Source organism: Rutidosis leptorrhynchoides, chromosome 11 (genome assembly GCF_046630445.1).
Source record: "Rutidosis leptorrhynchoides isolate AG116_Rl617_1_P2 chromosome 11, CSIRO_AGI_Rlap_v1, whole genome shotgun sequence".
Classification (NCBI taxonomy): Eukaryota; Viridiplantae; Streptophyta; class Magnoliopsida; order Asterales; family Asteraceae; genus Rutidosis; species Rutidosis leptorrhynchoides.
Genome location: NC_092343.1, coordinates 366,140,823 through 366,159,189, shown reverse-complemented (window position 1 = coordinate 366,159,189; position 18,367 = coordinate 366,140,823). Strand labels below are relative to the sequence as shown.

Sequence of the window (18,367 nt, the reverse complement as noted above, 5' to 3'; positions counted from 1 at the left end):
CGTTTCATCTAGGCCTTGCATCATTTGGATTTGTGAAGCTTGAGTAATGTGCGTGTCGAAATGGTAACCTGCATTCTGTCCAAATCTGTAACGTATGTACCTATAGTTTTATAGTAAGAGTTGTACACCTTTTGAGACCTTGGCCTTCTGGATTATCGAACTTTGTATGTTATGTGATAAATGTCTAGTTTATTGAAACCTCTGAAACCCGATACATTGTGCACACTAAGGCCGTAGATTTGGTAACTTCTGAATTGAGCTGAAACAGAATGTCCAATTTGATTGAATAAACTGTACCAATTGGCTAAACAAAAGTTTCTCATTTAAGGATATGTGGTAATTTGACTTGTCCTTGAACTAAGACCACTGACCTAGCTTGATTTGCATGTCCCTAGCTCCGGTTATAGCCATTACGAGATTGGTGCGCAGTCAGAAACTGATTTAGCGAACCATAAATGTATCTCTTCTGAAACCCGACTTGTAGACATCGTATGAGGCCCTAGCTGGATTTTTTGGAATCGATTTTGAGTCTACTTTTGATCTGGAGTTTTCCATGTTACCATGTTTTATGTGTTATGAATTATGTCCGATGTTTGTATGACGCGCGTGAAAATTTGTGACAATACGTGTTAACTCTAAACTAAACAGGCCAATATGTTTAATTAACTTAAGTTCTGGAAAATGTAGATTTTATATTTGAAAAGTTCATGATTAGTAGTTAAGTTTTCATATAGGTGTTGTATCTTAAAAGTTTCTAGATTTTGAGATAATTGCATGCGAAAATGGACACCCGAACTTGGACCGTCCATTTGGACACTTGACCCGTTTGAGTCTAAAAATGTCAAAAGGGATAACGGTCAGCGTAAACAAATTCTATATGTTGATTTAAGTATGCCTGCAAGTTTTGGTGCTTTAAAAATGAGTTTTGGGTCTATTTTGGTTTAAAGAGAGATTTATGACCTATTCGGGTCAAACGTGAATAAATTGACCCATATGCATAATTTTGGAAAACGGAAGTCACCAACACATCTAAAATGTCATTTTTGAGCTGTGATACAAATTTGGTTAACTCAGGTCAGCCGGATTCAAATTTGGATCGTTAACCGAAAGTTTTAGCATTTTTAACAAAAGTGTCAAAAATGACTCTCGAGCCTACTTTGCGGACTCATAAGTTGAAATTGGTTAAGTTTGGATAAAAACCATTAATTGATATTGAAAGTATTTACGACAAGCTTTAAAACGATATGTTATATGTATGATTTTGTCGAGACTAAACTGGTCTAAAACGAGTACGAAAATGGAACATCAGGGCTGATCCAATGCTGTTAACAACAGCAAAACTCAGCATTTAGTGTTTTGAAGGACTGTTTTCGCGAGGTCATAACTTTCAAACTGTAACTCCGTCTTTGTCAAATAAACTGTCTATAGAAAGGTGGGATGACATACTTTCCAACGGTCACGACCCAAAGTATTATATCGGATTTGGTGGAACCCGAAATCAGCTGTAAAGTTACTACATATACATATATGTAAATAATATTGTTTTTACTAAATAAAAATGTATAACTTAAGTTTGACCTATGTTTGACTATTTGACCAACTTGAGTAATATTATGAGATTGTTGACTGGTGTTGACTATGTTGACTGTGTTTGACTTGCGTTTGACTTACATTTGACTTAATTTGACTTTTGTTGACTTTTGCTAAATTTTGCTAAATTTATGAGTAGGACTTGAGCAATAAGACTATACGAACCCTATAGACCGACCTAGCTTATTAGACACTTATTGACCAACATATGTTCTCTAGGTTGGGGTCTACGGTTACTTGCATTCCGATTTTCGGTCACATCTCTGTGATTTATTTCTGAAGTTGTCAGGTGAGTTTCATTTGCCTTTTTACCCTTTATATTTTTGGGCTGAGAATACATGCGCAATTTTTATAAATGATTTACAAAATAGACACAAGTACGTGAAACTACATTCTATGGTTGAATTATCGAAATCGAATATGCCCCTTTTTATTTAGTCTGGTAATCTAAGAATTAGGGAACAGACACCCTAATTGACGCGAATCCTAAAGATAGATCTATCGGGCCCAACAAGCCCCATCCAAAGTACCGGATGCTTTAGTACTTCGAAATTTATATCATGTCCGAAGGAGGATCCCGGAATGATGGGGATATTCTATATGCATATTGTTAATGTCGGTTACCAGGTGTTCAATCCATATGAATGATATTTTTGTCTCTATGTATGGGACGTTTATTTATGAGAATTGAAAATATGAAATCTTGTGGTCTATTAAAATTATGAAATGTTTGTTTATGATAAACTAATGAACTCACCAACCTTTTGGTTGACACTTTAAAGCATGTTTATTCTCAGGTATGAAAGAAATCTTCCGCTGTGCTTTTGCTCATCTTAGAGATATTAATTGGAGTCATTCATGACATATTTCAAAAGACGTTGCATTCGAGTCGTTGAGTTTATCAAGATTATTATTAAGTCAATTATAGTAAGATATATTATGAAATGGTATGCATGTCGTCAACCGTAGATGTAATGAAAGATTGTCTTTTCAAAAATGAATGCAATGTTTGTAAAATGTATTATATAGAGGTCAAGTACCTCGCGATGTAATCAACTGTTGTGAATCGTTCATAATCGATGTGGACTTTGTCCGGATGGATTAGGACGGGTCCTTTCACTATGCCAGCAAGTTCATGCGTTGTTACATTATGCATATATATTCTGTTAACTAACCAAAACTAAAAGCTACGAAACCAATACTTTAATGCTGTTATTATGAATTGCAACTCTTTTTGTCTATCTGAATTTATTAGCGTACGAAGTAAATACTTTTTGTCCCAATTTTAAGCACACCTTTTCTCCCTAGTGTATTTCAAAAGCATGGGGCGTTCCCGAAATCAATGATACTTTAGACCAGTGTTGCAAAAAATGGGTTTAAACGACGATCAAACGGAAATCTAACATTTCCGCTAAGTTTAGAGTAATTCGCTATAAAAAAGGGTCAACGCCTATTAATTCAGTCAAACTCGATTAAACGGAATTAAACGGGCTTAATTCGGGATTAAACGAGATTTATTCGGTTAAAAAAATTGTTTAATCAATTATTCATTTTCGAAACTGTTATATTTAATATATTTATAGTTATTATTTAATTTTATTATATTTATTTTTAAAAGTCAACATTGATCAATATTCGATTAATCTTCGAATTTTTAATTAATCCTTCAAATGTCTTAACCGATTAATCCCTGAATAGCGTTTTTAACAACCTTGCTTTAGACACTCAAAATATACTTTTCCTCATGAGTGTAGTAGTTTTCTAATAATAACCTTAAGAGGTCATTAAAATTTTGAATATGCCTAAATTTGCTTGTACATTAAAAATTAAAACTGATCAACTATTTATCAAAATAACTTCCTTCAACCGCCTAAAAATTAATTAAATTTTTTTAACTGCAGTACGAGATCACCTAAGGGGACTTAACCACCCATGACTTCTTCTCCCGCAATTGCATACACGACCCCAACTGCTGCTCAGGAAAAAACCTGACCCAATCTGAAGGCATGGGTAGTAAAACCTCCATCCCCACTGCCCCCACAACGCGATGTGCGGAAGGCACCCTTGGATGGAACTAAAGGGTAAAGGGGCAACCTTGTCAATGATGCACTCCACGGAAGTCAAACTTCTGACCTCATCTTAAGAGAGTCAGACCACTACCACATGAGCTACAACACAAGGTTAAAGTATTCCTATTTTACAAAGTAAAAAGAACAAATCTTCTCAAAAATGCTTACGATGTGTTTGATTCAACATTCAACACACTTGTTTTTAATATCTGAATAATAATTGTGTCGAATCAATTTTTTTTAACCATGAAACGCTTTCATTTATTTTAATACCATCTTAAACAATTGTATATACATCGTTTAGACCCGGGGGCAGCCATAGAGTAGGTCCCGAGATGGGCGGGGCCTGCCCTGGTGGATCTGAAATTTTTAAGCTTAAATTTTTGGATTTTATAATTTTGCTCCTAACCCAAAAGTCCATGACTCAAAAACCTCCATGTTTTTCGTTATTGGACTCTTAATTTTATAAAGCAAATGTTGTATTTTTTTCGAACCACGATATCGGCATCACTCAGAGGGGACTTAACCACCTTCATGATCATATGCTAATTCGCGACGATGTTGACAGTACCATCGAAGTACCAATTCACATTAATGTTGGCAGTACTATCAAAGGTTGGAAACTCTCGCTTAGAGCGAGAATCGGACCTGGGTTGGCAGTACCCCAAGTTGGATCACACCCCATACTACTCAAGCCAAAGCTTCAGTGGTTAAAAAAATGTTGTATTTTGCTCACTAGCCTCCATATTTTGCCTAAAGCCCATAGCCCAAAAGGTTGTATCTTGCCCAAAAGTCTCTATATTTTGCCCTCAATCCAAAAGCTCATGACCCAAAAAGTTGTATTTTCATGGAAGAAAAATCTTTTACATTGAATGTGAGCGATTTTAAAAAAAATTTCACCCCAGGTAATAAAAATTCCTGGTTCCGCCACTAGTTTAGACTCTTCATTAAGAGCATAAAGAGCTTACTGCACATTTGCAATTGGTCTGCAGTTTATTGAACTATTTATAAAGAAATGAGTGTCACGAGTGGTGATTTTCTGATCAAAACTCAAAAGGGTCTTATACAATTTCAGTAGTATTATGTATTTTTCTTCTTCAAAGAATGATTGTTTACTTCCATAAAACTATTGATTTTAAAAACATATTAGGTCATATCTTTGAATTTAATCCTATACAATTTGAGTAGTATTTTGTAAAAAAAGTTTCTAAACTAGTGGGGGCCTTGGACCCCACACCTCTCCATGTAGATTCGTCAGTGAGTGTCGCTGTCAAAATAAGGATCTACGATATGGATGGATCGACTTGGGTAGATAACTAGTCAAAATAGATAATCTTTGTAAAAGGTGGCTTGATCGAAAACTCTTCTACTCAAATTTGCATACCTTTTTTTAAACATCGGTTAGGAGTTATTGAGGGTCCGAACCCACTCGCCCGATCATTTACTTGGTCAAAATATTACAGTTCTACCGCTCCTCAGAAGGAATCCCCACGACAAATCTATAAGGACATCGCGTGTGGTAAAACCCCCTCAGGTGAGGTTCGAACGCAAGACGTCCGCAACCCCGAGGCCCATGAAATAAGTGGGTAACAATAAAAGAAATTTTGTAGCGAGTGAGAGTCAAACCCTGACCTCTCATAAGGGATGTCAAAGTCACAACCCCTTCGCCAACTCAATGCCACGTCAAATATACAAATCTATGATGGACTACATTTTTAAAAATGATTTTTTAAGGTTATTATTACACACTTTGGTAGACCTCTGCCTCTGACCCATTTGTTCCAATTTTTTTCTGCCCATTTAACCTGCTGAAAATAAAATAATAATGTGAAACGACCCGTTTGGGCTAAATATGCCACGAGTGTTATGCTGCAACTTCTGTGTGCTTAACATTGTGAACATTTCAGACTCAGTTACCAACCAAGCATTTCATATCTACACTAATGAATCATCATGAAACTATCAAACCTTCAAATCTCAAACCCATTACTTGCACATAATCAAGACACAATCTTTTTACCCAAACTTTATTACGATTTTTTATTCATTTATTTTATTCGTAGAAAACACTGAAAATTGAAAATACCAAATATAGCAATGTCACAACGTTAAATTGACAATCATCAAACATATGCATCGGGGTTGTTAATGAGGTAGGCTTCGACCACTTTGTAAAGCCCTAAAACCTTTTCTTTGCCTGCTTTTAGTTCTTCTTCATTGATCTCAAAATCACCATGTGTGTAAATAGTCGTGGTCATCTTCGAGATGGTCCCACCATCAGGTGCAGCTTCAAACTTAATATCGTATGATACCTTTTCAATTTTGTCTGATATGCCGTTTCCTTCAATCAGAGTGTACTTGTATGTGAATGTCTTTTCATCAAGTTCATCTATCTGATGCTTCACAAAACCTGTTTACAAGATTTTAATTAAACACTAAAAAAAATTAAAATAAAATAAAAAAACATCATCAACAAACTTAAAGGATTCTGGCCTAGCGATATACTTGAGGTTCTGAGTTCGAGCCCCGTCGTGGACAAAAAAGGCGTGTGTACTTGCTCTTCCCCAAAAAAAAAAAAAAAAAAAAAAAGAAAACTTAAAAAAAAACCAGTAACAACAATACCCAATTCTACGTGTGCAAATCAAACAGGCATCCAACATATATTTTGTAAATTAGCTCTTCGGTTCGTAGTGATTCAAGCATGCAAGCACATGCATGGGGACTATAATTAGTTTGAATGAGTAACTAAAAGTGCATGTTATTTGACCGGCCTGACCCGACCCATTTTAATACTACAAAAAATGAACTAGTTCAACCTAAACTCATTTTAACCCATTTATTGTCATTATGTACCCAATGTGGTCCGTGGCGAATCGAATATAAAATCAGAACTCAGAAGGTCCCGAAGCAGCTTAATTTTATTTAGTGGTTATTTACCTTAAAAAAACTATAAATTCTAAAAATAAATGAGGTCTTATCATTAAATTTAGTGGTGTCTTTTACAATTTAAGTTGTACTTTGTATAAGTTGTACTTTGTAAAAAAAATCAAAAGTAGTCACAGGAAACCGTAACTTATAAGCTACAATCACCCGTGGTGGTTAAGTAGTAACTTTACCTCCGACATAGTTAATCTGCTTAATACTTCCGGCCCCACCATCACCTTTGATAAACTCGATGCTTTTAATAGCATCTGGCAACAATTTTGGCATCAAAATGTGCGAGTCGACAATTGAAGCCTTGAAAATTCTTGATAAGGGAACAACAGAAGTGTGTTCATCGGTATATGTCAAGACACCCATGTTTTGTAAGGATAAAAGATGGCTTAATTTCAGTGTTTTTGAGTATAGAGATTAAGGTTAAGTGTTTATTTATAGGTTGTAGAATTTGACATTGTTAAAAACTTTGTGCTGTTTCTTGTCCACATTTGAAAATTTGTTCTGTTTTTTGTCCATGTTTGAAATGGAGTTCTCCATGAATGACTAAAGTAATGAAAATCTCCACTAAAAAAATTGAAAATCGGTTTAATATTGGTTCATGGTTCTGGTTCAACCAGTTGGACCGGATCAGTTGGACCGGTTTGAAAAACATTGGTTTGAATGAAACAAAGTTAAGAATAAGCCTCTTCAGTTTTTTAAGTTATGAATTATGATACTAATGTTGTAATTCATTTTGTTGTCTGTTTTGCTCGTTTGGTTTATTTGTATTTATTACAGTATTGATATTATATTTATTTATCTGCTAGATAACATTTTATAAGACAATTTAAGTGGTATATACTTGAGAGATGCGAATTATGTGAATTAACCAATATATAGTTCTATTAGAGTTATAAATGGCTTCGTATAATATTCCATGTATTATATCACAAAAAATAGGATAGAAAGGACGGCAATGATAAAAAGTTTAAAACTATTCATAACAAAAATTCAAACTTTAGATATGAAAGTTTCTTAAAAAAGAGAAAACAATATTATTTCTCCAATATTATAGGATGTCCTGCTTGAATAACCATTTAAAATTGTCTAGAGATAGTGTTTTAGAATAGATTTTACGATTTTATAACGATCCAGCATAGTTTAATGGTTGATTCTCACAAGAGGTCTTATGCGTTTGTATTATAAGTTTTTTGAGATGTTATTTTCAAATTTAACAAGTTCTTCTAAAACTACATGATAATTTTCATCTAACGTGCACATCCACCGATACGAGCATGGGTACAATATGGATATTCATAGGAGGCCCGGAGAGAGGGAGCAAAGTGATCGACCGCTCAGGGCCCCGGATGTAGACGTTATATCTAAAGATCTTAGGTCGCTTGTAATCCGATCTAGTAGCGGAAATCACTAGAACGAAGGTAATCAAATATTGGGTCGTATCGGGGTCGAAATAGTCGAACCTAGGGTTAAATCTAGATTAGAACGACTCCTAAACGATGCCATTCGGTGGTATTTGGTATTGGGATCGACTGGGACACAAAACAAACGAATTAGGGTAATTAGGATGTGTAAGCTCGTAAAGGAGGTTAAGGCTCGTATATATACTGCATATCAGACACAGTCGGTCGAGTGTGTCAACACACTCGGTCGACTATGTATGCAGTTTAACTATTGATATATAAATTATTAAAGCACATACACACACACATAGCAAATCAATAGTCACAAAGATAATGTTATTACATGACCAAATGTATTAAAACGATAAACGACTAAGAACTAGGGATAACATGTACCAACACCGGGGCCCAAATTTTTTATATATATAGACATAATCAGAGATTTGAAAAGTAGGGAACTAGGAAAACGCAACTAAAACAGCGAAATCAAAGCACAATAGGTCCAAAAACAACAATCAAAGGCCCCAGAAATAAAAGAAATCAAAGTCCACTAGCTGATATTGCTCAAAATATACATATTTATCTTCGCAATATCTCCCTACTTTCATGGCATTTCGATACGGGTTGTGATGATTAGTGAGCGGTTTGTGGTATTTAGTCGTTTCGGGACAATAGTGGTCTAAAAGTTCATATTTATGCTAAGGAATCAACCCTTGGGCCAAAGGAATGAACCTAGAGAAGATTTAGAGTGAAAATAAAATTCCAGGGTCAAAAGCGGCGCTCCTAAGGTCAAAAGTGGCGCTCCTATGTGCTAAAACGAGAGTTAAAAAGATCAGTAGCCAAAAGCGCCGCTCCTGTACAAAAGCGCCACTCCTGTACAAAAGCGCCACTCCTGTCTCCTAAAAGCGCCGCTCCTGTCCAAAAGCGCCGCTCATGGCGCTGATTCAGCCAAAAAATTCAGCCGAACTATAAAAGCATATTTGGGGTTTTTGAGTGAGAGAGCTGCAACTTAGGGCCGTTTTGGAACCCTAAATGGGTTCCAATCATGATTCCATCAAGATCAAAGCCTAATTTCATGTTCCAATTCAAAGATTAGCGAAACTAGAAGTTAGATCTCCATCATCCATCTCCATTTTTGTAATCTCTTTTCTTTTTAACACTAGTTCTTCTCCATTTTAGTTGTAATGATGAATGCTTTAGTTTTAATTGATTTTGTTCTTGTTTATCTTATGATTATAGCTTAGATTACTTGTGTTCACTTGATGTAAACTTAATGCTTGGATTTTGCCCCAATCTATGAATTGGGTGTTTGAGTGAGTTGATAATTATTGTGCTTGATTGATGATCCATTGCTATGCAATTGTTTTAGACTTTACTTTGATTACATAGATTGTGTAGCTTTTTTAAGTGATTTGATTAGTGAAACAATTTGTGCTTCAGCACTCTAAGTGATCTAGACAACTAAATTGAGAATTTCAAGTGATTGTGTTCTTAGTTTATGTTAGTTTTCAATTGGTCTTTAGTCAACATAGTGGTGTTTGGTTATCTTAAGTGATTTTGATAATCAAAGGACTTTAAGTGATTTTAATTCAAAATAGAGTCTCAATGATTTCACTCAAAATATAGTTTGATCTTTTGAAATGAGTCTACGTGAGTTAACGAATTTCATTTGATTGAGGTTTTATGGTTGACGAATGGAAATGAAACCATATGTTTGAACATTAATGAATAAATTGGGTAAACCATGGCAAAAGGTAGAATAGTCAAGTGGACATGTTTTTATCTTATTTGTTAATCTCTCTTAAGTTCATATTAGCTTAATCAACACTTTTTCGACCCCCCCCCCCCCCCCCCACAACAATCAAACAAACCCTAGTTCAATTAATAGTTTCAATTATTCAACTTACACCGCTCTCTTGGGACGAACTTGAAACGAATACTTGCATTAAAGTACTATAATAACCGGGTCTTAAGTGCTCATTAGTTATGTGTGCTTATTTGTAGTGTTTGAATCTTGTATAAATTTTGAGGGTAATTGATGTATTGTTCCACACGCATCACAAGCATTCTTGCAAGGCTGAAAAAACTTTTTTTTAAATAGTTTATATTATTCGTTATGACCTATGGGCCTTTTTTCCACCTTGTTTGGGGTCCTTAAATTCTCGGACCGACCCTGTGAATATTAATACATGTCTTATACGTGGGTTTGATGATACAATTTACACGTGAAATTTGAAGTTTACTCATGCTCCACGATGTAATGCTCCATCCGTTCCAAAAATTCGATGTAATGCTCCATGGATGCATATTCTCCATAATCTATTTTTTTTATAATCTGAGTATCCAACATTTTTAACTGACTAATCCCAGGGCGACTACCCGTTTCTCCATAATCTATGTTCCCATGTTCTTATGCATTATTAATTAGTTGGTTGTTTATTTCTAGATCATGTAATATTATTGGTAGTTTAATAGTATGTTAGTCAGTACCTGTGAAGGAGTTAGGTTAGATGCATTACCATGATTTCTTTATAGTAGGGTAGTGGGTCAGTTCGTTGCATTTCATTAGGTAACTTCGTGCATGTTTTATTTGGTATAAATATGTACTCTCATTATTAGAATGATTATGAATGAAAAAGTTTGGTGTTAGCCAAAAAAAGTCTCTTCTTGTTCTTTTTTTTTTTTTTTTTTTTTGGAGATTAGCTATCTCGAATGGGCTTCTATCCTAGGAGTTCACGATCACTCGAAGAGACCATATCAATGATGCTTTCATTGAGTCAACGTGAGTCATTTATGACTTTCATTGAGAAGATGAGTGTCCTCGTTGAGCAAATGAACGAGAAAAATGGATAAGCTGAACGATATTTATCGAGTCACCAACACCCGACTTGAATTGTTAGCCAACCAATTCTCTACATCTGTCACCACACAAACCACCACCTTGTAACCATCTGTCAACAATTCACCACCCATGTAGCCACAACTACCACCTCAAATTTCCACCATGAGCACGTCCCTAAACATCTAACAACACAAACCAAAACTCACACCATCGAATCTAAACCACTCACCGCTTTTACCACCACCACAACTACCCGTGTGACAAACATCACCGAATCTGACTCTACCGAACCGCCTAAGCAGCCCCCTTTCATTCCAGACACCCTAAATGTCGACCTTCCAGCCTTACCTATTGCCCCTTTTCATGGCAACAGTCTGCCACAATACTTTCTTGTGACATGCCATCTTATAAGTCAACATGTTCCCATTCTCCTCAACTCCAGTCACAACTACAAACCACCGAAGTTTGTAGTTATTTAAACCACACATGAACCACCGTGGACGATTACGATAATTTTGTCATTCGAAAATTAGTGGTTGTTTGTTGAGAATGGATCCCTGATCATACGACCACCCCAAAAACCACCGTGGAAGATTACTCCAACCTTGAGGACAATGTTGATTTTCAACCAGTGGGTATTAATACGAGCATGGGTACAATATGGATATTGATACATGTCTTATACGTGGGTTTGATGATACAGTTTACACGTGATATTTGAAGTTTGCTCATGCTCCACGATGTAATGCTCCATGGATGCATATTCTCCATAATCTATTTTCCCATGTTCTCATGCATTACTAATAAGTTGGTAGTTTATTTCTATATCATTTATTATTATTGGTAGTTTAATAGTATGTTAGTCGGTACGTGTGAAGGAGTTAGGTTAGATGCATTACCACGATTTCTTTGTAGTAGGGTAGTGGCTCATGTAACACCGTACTTTTTTACACCTACAAGTTTTTAAAGGGCACTCACAGAGGAAGACTTATGAATATACACATCATATATTAAGTATATAAATATATGATTATACAAATCACATGTGTTATGTTATTACAAACCATTTTAAATATATTATTTATTACACAAAAACATCAGAGAGACACGGTGTCAAACATCTTCAGTTGCCCTGCTATACCCACCAAAAGCTGCTAATACACAGCTGCAGGGCAAAACACTGTGGGGGATTCACAGCTTAAAAGCAGCTTTTCAACTTTCCGCTTTCACTCTAGTACACTGACCTCCTCAGAGTTATAAAATTTACAAACCCCATATTCTCATCCCAAGCACACACCCACTGTACGAGTAAGAATTAAACCGCGACTACTCGAGAAGAAACTTGGTTCGTACCAGCGGTCAGTCGCAAATTACTTTGCCATCAAAGAGTAAAACAAGTATTCGAAGCCCTAGTATTATCCGGAATCAACACACTAAACTTGAGAATATTGGAGAAACAAGTCGCTCAACCATCTCCGCAACCCCACTAGTTGTCTAACACCCATTAACTCGATAACTTTTGTAGGTTACCAAACTCACACTGAGTTCCCGACACCCTCAACGATCCCAGAGAGTTCAAGTCTCAGAACTTACAAGATTATCTGCGCCATCCATCGCCTAAAGACCCCTAATTAATCACCCTCGAAGAAAAACTGCTCCCTTTGTTGAAATATCAACCAAAACTCGAGCAACGGCCGAATGCGTTCTTTCTGAAACCATTCGAAATCAACTACCCTAGTAAAAAGGAACTCTAACCTACCCTCATATTCCATAAACCCTGGAATATCATACTATACACTTTCCTCCCCCCCTCTCGTTACAAAACACGCAAGCACTAAATGTTTCCGATAACTCCCATTGTCGACTTTCAAACCGATGTACCTCGTTCATTAAAACACTGCCCAAATATGAATTAAATCACTCTACTGAGCTATCGTAACAAACCAACATCCTCGAAAACACAGCTCGTATCGCTCGATGTATCACGAGACAAAACCGTCTCGCACTTGCGTCATCAAACCGAAAAAGTTCATCCTAAAACTGTTCAAATTCTAAAATTCGTTATGAAAATCCAACTGTCCGATCACCTTAAATTTTAACCACTTGTAAACCCATGTATCTGCTACCTACAAAAAAAATTCAAGTCGATCCAACAGTTAACGAACTCGCTATGAATTTCCTCCTACAACTGCGCATGAACATCCAAATATTACAGAAAATCTCTTCGCACGGGATATCGAGGAACAAGAACTTAGACCCGTCACCCGGATATTAGAGAAAATATCTCTGCACGAAAGCATCTACCAAACTCCTGACTCTGTAACCTTGCGTGAACAAACCACCATCACAATGCTATCGCGCACACCCTTACATTATAATTTGCCAAGATCGTCGCCTGAATCTTGGTGTGATCAATTTCCCCGGATACATAGACATATCCTATGTTTACCGCGATCAACTGAATCCGTTGGTCTCGATACATGTTGCAAGACAAATCCTTAAGCCCTTCCTTTAATAACCCAATGATATATCCCCAATCATTAACTTTATTGAAAACCTAACCTTGAAGCTCTGATACCACATGTTAGAATTATAGAACCCAACAAGAAAAGTGATTTATGTCAATCACTCACCTACAAACGATAAACGAAATAGCTAAAGCATACGAACGATAAATAAATGCATAAAACGACACGGATTTAACGTGGTTATATCCCAACTCCATAACACGGAGAAGAATTTACTCCACGGGTGCAAACCTATTTTCTACTATATTTTGGTGCACATATGTTACATTTACATATGATGTATTTATAGTGCTAAAAACAAGACAAATTAGACTCAAACGTAAACTCCAAATCGCGTCACAATTTTGTCCGCCCATGCCCTTTTTCGTGAACGTGAAACTTGTCACCCTATAAATCTCGCGGTCACGAGCTTCAGATAGGAATCCAAATTTACTTCTAACACGTAACTTGTTTGATTCGTTTTTTAATTCGAACTTCACATTTAACACTATAGAAATAGCCTGTTTATTAACTTATTTATATGGTCTAGTAATATAAGAATAAATAAAATGTGGATTGTTGGCAACTATGTTTATATTGTATACCGCCTTTTTCATCAAAAATTTAATAAAATATTTCACCAAAAAAAAAAAAAAAAAAAAACAACTCCTTGATCCACCACTAAAATGTTGAGCCATTGACCTTGCAAATATCGAATCCAGCACATTATTAGGAAACAATCTTATTAGCCGAACTTTATTATGATGATTTTTTATGAAGGAAACAGTGGAAATCGAAAATACAAATTATAACAACGCTACAACGTTAAATTAACAACCATTAAACATATGCATCAGGGTTGTTGATGAGGTATGCTTCCACAACTTTAAAAAGCCCTAAAACCTTTTCTTTGCCTACTTTTAGTTCTTCTTCATTGATCTCAAAATTACCTTTTGTGTGGATACTCATGGCCGTCTTCGAGATGGTTGAACCATCTGGTGCAGCTTCAAGTTTAATATCATACGACACCTTTTCGATCTTGTCTGATATGCCGTTTCCTTCAATCAATGTGTACTTGTACGTGAACGTCTTCTCATCAAGTTCATCTATTCGGTGCTTCACAAAACCTGCTTAAAAGATTTGAATCAAACATACAACCACATATTTAGTTTGAGTAGGTGACTTTCAAACTGATGATTAATAAATAACAGTACTTGTTGTTTGTTTACGGGACCAACCTTACCCATTTTGAGACTACATACAACAAGAGGTCGTCTCATTATTTTATAAGTTTCGGTTTGAAATATAAAAATGATCTTATAAACATTAACTTTTTCAATACATACTAAAATATAAAAAAGTAATACTACTAAAAGCTATCGTTATATATAGCAAAATAACTTATATTTGTTTCCGAGATCTCTCAATCAAAATGACTTCTCACTTGGGGTAATCTGTGTCTAGAGAAGAGAAATAAAACTCTTTTTCGGTTGTAAGTTCTTTTTGTGTCCAGAGAAGAAAAAAAACTCTTCTTTCGGTTGTAAGTTCTTTTTGCGCTACTAGGACCGATAGCAAAACAAGTACGCGTAAAGAGTTTTGTAAAATTTCGGTCCTTTTAAAAGTTTGGACTCTGTTGATGTATCTTGCACACATACATTGATAACTACTCCCTCCGTCCCAAATCTATTGTCTCCAGACAAAAAAAGACGCAGTTTTAGGAAATCACACTAACTTCATTCTCCACCAATAATTTATCTTCTCTCTCCAGAATAACCTCTTTTGATTGGTTGAAAAAGAATCTAGACAATTAATTTGGGACATCCCAAAATGGAATAATGGACAATAGATTTGGGACGGAGGGAGTAGTTATCTTATGTGCTTAAGTTTATACATTGAGTTGAAGCTAAATTTACCTCCGGCGTAGTTAATCTTCCTAATACTTCCAGGTGCACCATCACCTTCGATAAACTCGATGTTTTTAATAGCATCTGGCAACAGTTTTGGCATCAAATTGTGCGAGTCGATGATTGAAGCCTTGAAAATTCTTGATGGGGCAACAGAAGAAGTGAGCTCCTCGTTATATGTCAAGACACCCATTATGATTTCCAAGGCTGAAAAATGTCTTAATTGATTATTGGTTATTTTCTGTTTTTGGATATGGAGATTGATGGTTAATTAGTGTTTATTATAGGGTGAAACTGTAGATTTTGATATTGTTAAAACTTTATGCTGGTTCTTGTCCACATTTGAATTTAAGTTGACTTGAAGTACTGAACCATTTGAAGGAAACAAAATCAAGAATCAGCCTCACTAACTTTTAAGTCATCATAACGTTATACATCCATTTTGTTGGTTGGTTACCTCATTTGTTCGTTTGTATTTCTTTGTTAGAATATATTCTTAACTAGTGCAGAGACCCGTGAATTCACGGGTTTGTAAAGAAAAAATTGTTGAATGATATGTATAGTTCACGAACGTTATTTAATCATAATGTAGATTCGAGTGCTTTGAAGGACTCTTTTTTGAATTCAAGGCATAGATGTCATATCCATTACTTGGCCATAAAACCACTTGTGTTAGCCTCGAATTCAAAGCGTACACTAACCATCAATGAAATGAAGATATCAAAATTTGAACAGGTGTTAGCTACATAGTGTTCTTCAATAAACACTTAGTTATGGGTTTACTGCATTCTTCATGAGAGATAGTCAGTGAATTTACTGGCCACTATGCTTGTTTCCTATCAATTTATAGATGCAACTTGCAAATTAAAAAATAAAATAAAAAAAAATTAAAAAAAAAAAAAACATTAATGAAAGAAACATATGCTCAGTAGTCAGCACAAATAAAATGGTACTTCCAAATTTTAAAAGATCATATGCAAGGCCTTTGTTTATTAATTCTATTAAAAAGTATGAGTAATTTTATAAGGAACTCTTCAGTCATAAGTTAAGCACATCCATTGACAACTATTTCAATCATAAGTTAAGCACATCTGATACAATTCTTTAATCCTTTGTTCAAAGTCCTCACCTAAACAAAATAAAAAAAAAATCATTTATAAGCACATTCAGCAAATTATAGTATAAACAGTAGCAAAAAGAATCATTACATCCAAGATGGGTGTCACCATTTGTGGCAAGAACCTCAAAAACACTATTATGAATTGTAAAGATACTAACATCAAAAGTTTCACCACCAAGATCGAACACAAAAATGTTCTTTTCTTTGCCTTTCGTGTCTAGATCGTAAGCGATAGCAACAACTATAGTGAAAACATATATAAGTCAATTTGTAGTGTAAATCAAAATTGACAAGACAAATTTTAGCATTACATTGCATTCATATTAATCATCAAGAGCTTAGTGGTTAATTCAAACCAAACCAATGTGATACACCCATGACAAAGTTTCAAAAATACATAACCAAAGACTAAGAGAAAAAAAAAACAACATGAATTCACCAACCTGTATTAACCCATTTGAAGTGGCATGCTTATAATATTCAATGTATTGCAAATACATTTGAATTGACATAAAACTTACATTAAGACCTGGATACATATGTTAGGAATTTTAACAAAAAAATTCACATAAAATGGTCCAAGAGATCAATATATTAGTTGTTAAGCAAGTCATGATTAGGTAAACATAAGAAGATAGAAGATAACATAACAACACGATAAAACGAAAATTCGGCTAAGTGAAGTATTCACCGGTGTCGTCCGCCAATTTTCACGCCGAGTCCTATTCCTAGCTTCATTATATGAACTGAGAGTGCCAAAAAAGGTGATTCCAAGTTTCCCAAAAGCCTTCCGGATATTATTTCTCCGATCATACCAATTGTTGGACTGTGAACCACCACACAATCTGTACTCATATCACGACGCATGTAAACACGTGGTGGTTCAAGTCGTTGGTAGCCATGATATCTTGGTTCAAGTCGTTGGTAGCCATTAATGCAATTTGGCTTTATATTTAGGTGCAAAATATAAACAAATAGAGATGAAATATATGCAAAATTATAGTACCTAAGCTTGCAAGAGTGACATGGGACGTGATCAAGGGATTTTTTTAAGCACATTTATAAACAATATAGATTATTATGTAAATTCTAAAATGAACAATAATGATATTACTATGAATTTCTAAATGAAAGGGAAGTGGAACATGTTATTGATATCAAATTTTTATGACTGACTTGAAGAATTGTACAATTCTCAAACATCAGTGAACATGAAAGTTGCTTTCCAACCTACAAACAAAAAACCACCTTAAGTCACAGATAAACTCATCTTCTATAATTCCAGTAACATTTACATTTAATCTATACTTACATGGATCAGTTTAAACAATACTATAATAATTGAGTCAACACTCAACCTCAATTAGTATTTTCATTTGAATATGATTATTGATTAATATTAATTGCAAAATCAGTCAGCCAATATCACAATCCAAAACATGGTAACATACATCAACATCATAGTTTCTTTAAATTCCATCTTTAACTTTATTAAGCTCAAAAACAGCATTTGAATTTTAGTCACAAAAAGTACATCTTCTACTTATGAAAAAACATGCTTTATGAAAAGCTAAGGATAGCATCATTTCATGATGGTCCAAATAGTTAAGGATGATCAAAGTAAATTTATCAACTTACAAATGATTAATTCTATCTTAAAACACTATTATTCAAGTTCAAGTAAAAAATAAATAGGATTATTCAATTTAAAAAATTACTTTACTGTAATACTTGAAAATAAATAACATACCTTCTTCATTAGAAAGAGCAGAGTTTGAAGCTAGTAAATTATTATTTATAAAATCAGAATCATCAAGTTTAGATGGTGATGTTCTTGCAGAATTACTTTTTGATCCTCCATCTTTCTTTCTATGACCTATTAGCTTCATCCTTAATTTACTTCGAGATATTATTCCAACCTACATTCATTTATTCATTCAAAATTTAGATATTACAACAAAATCATCACATTGTTAGAATAGCATAAAATTATATAAA

The 18,367-nt window shown here is 34.8% G+C and overlaps 2 protein-coding genes across 2 annotated transcripts; both read right to left on the bottom strand.

The window, feature by feature from the left end:
* Window positions 1-5,782: 5,782 nt before the first annotated feature.
* On the bottom strand, window positions 5,783-6,959 carry LOC139877651 (major allergen Pru ar 1-like). The gene is made up of 2 exons (XM_071865077.1): window positions 6,776-6,959; window positions 5,783-6,069 (listed from the first exon to the last, which is right to left on the bottom strand). The coding sequence occupies exons 1-2, from the start codon at window positions 6,957-6,959 to the stop codon at window positions 5,783-5,785; spliced, it is 471 nt and encodes a 156-aa protein (XP_071721178.1).
* Window positions 6,960-14,185: 7,226 nt separating this feature from the next.
* LOC139876479 (major allergen Pru ar 1-like) lies at window positions 14,186-15,442 on the bottom strand. Its single transcript, XM_071863795.1, has 2 exons — window positions 15,259-15,442; window positions 14,186-14,472 (listed from the first exon to the last, which is right to left on the bottom strand). Exons 1-2 carry the CDS (start codon window positions 15,440-15,442, stop codon window positions 14,186-14,188), a joined length of 471 nt encoding a protein of 156 aa, XP_071719896.1.
* Between the last annotated feature and the right edge of the window lie 2,925 nt (window positions 15,443-18,367).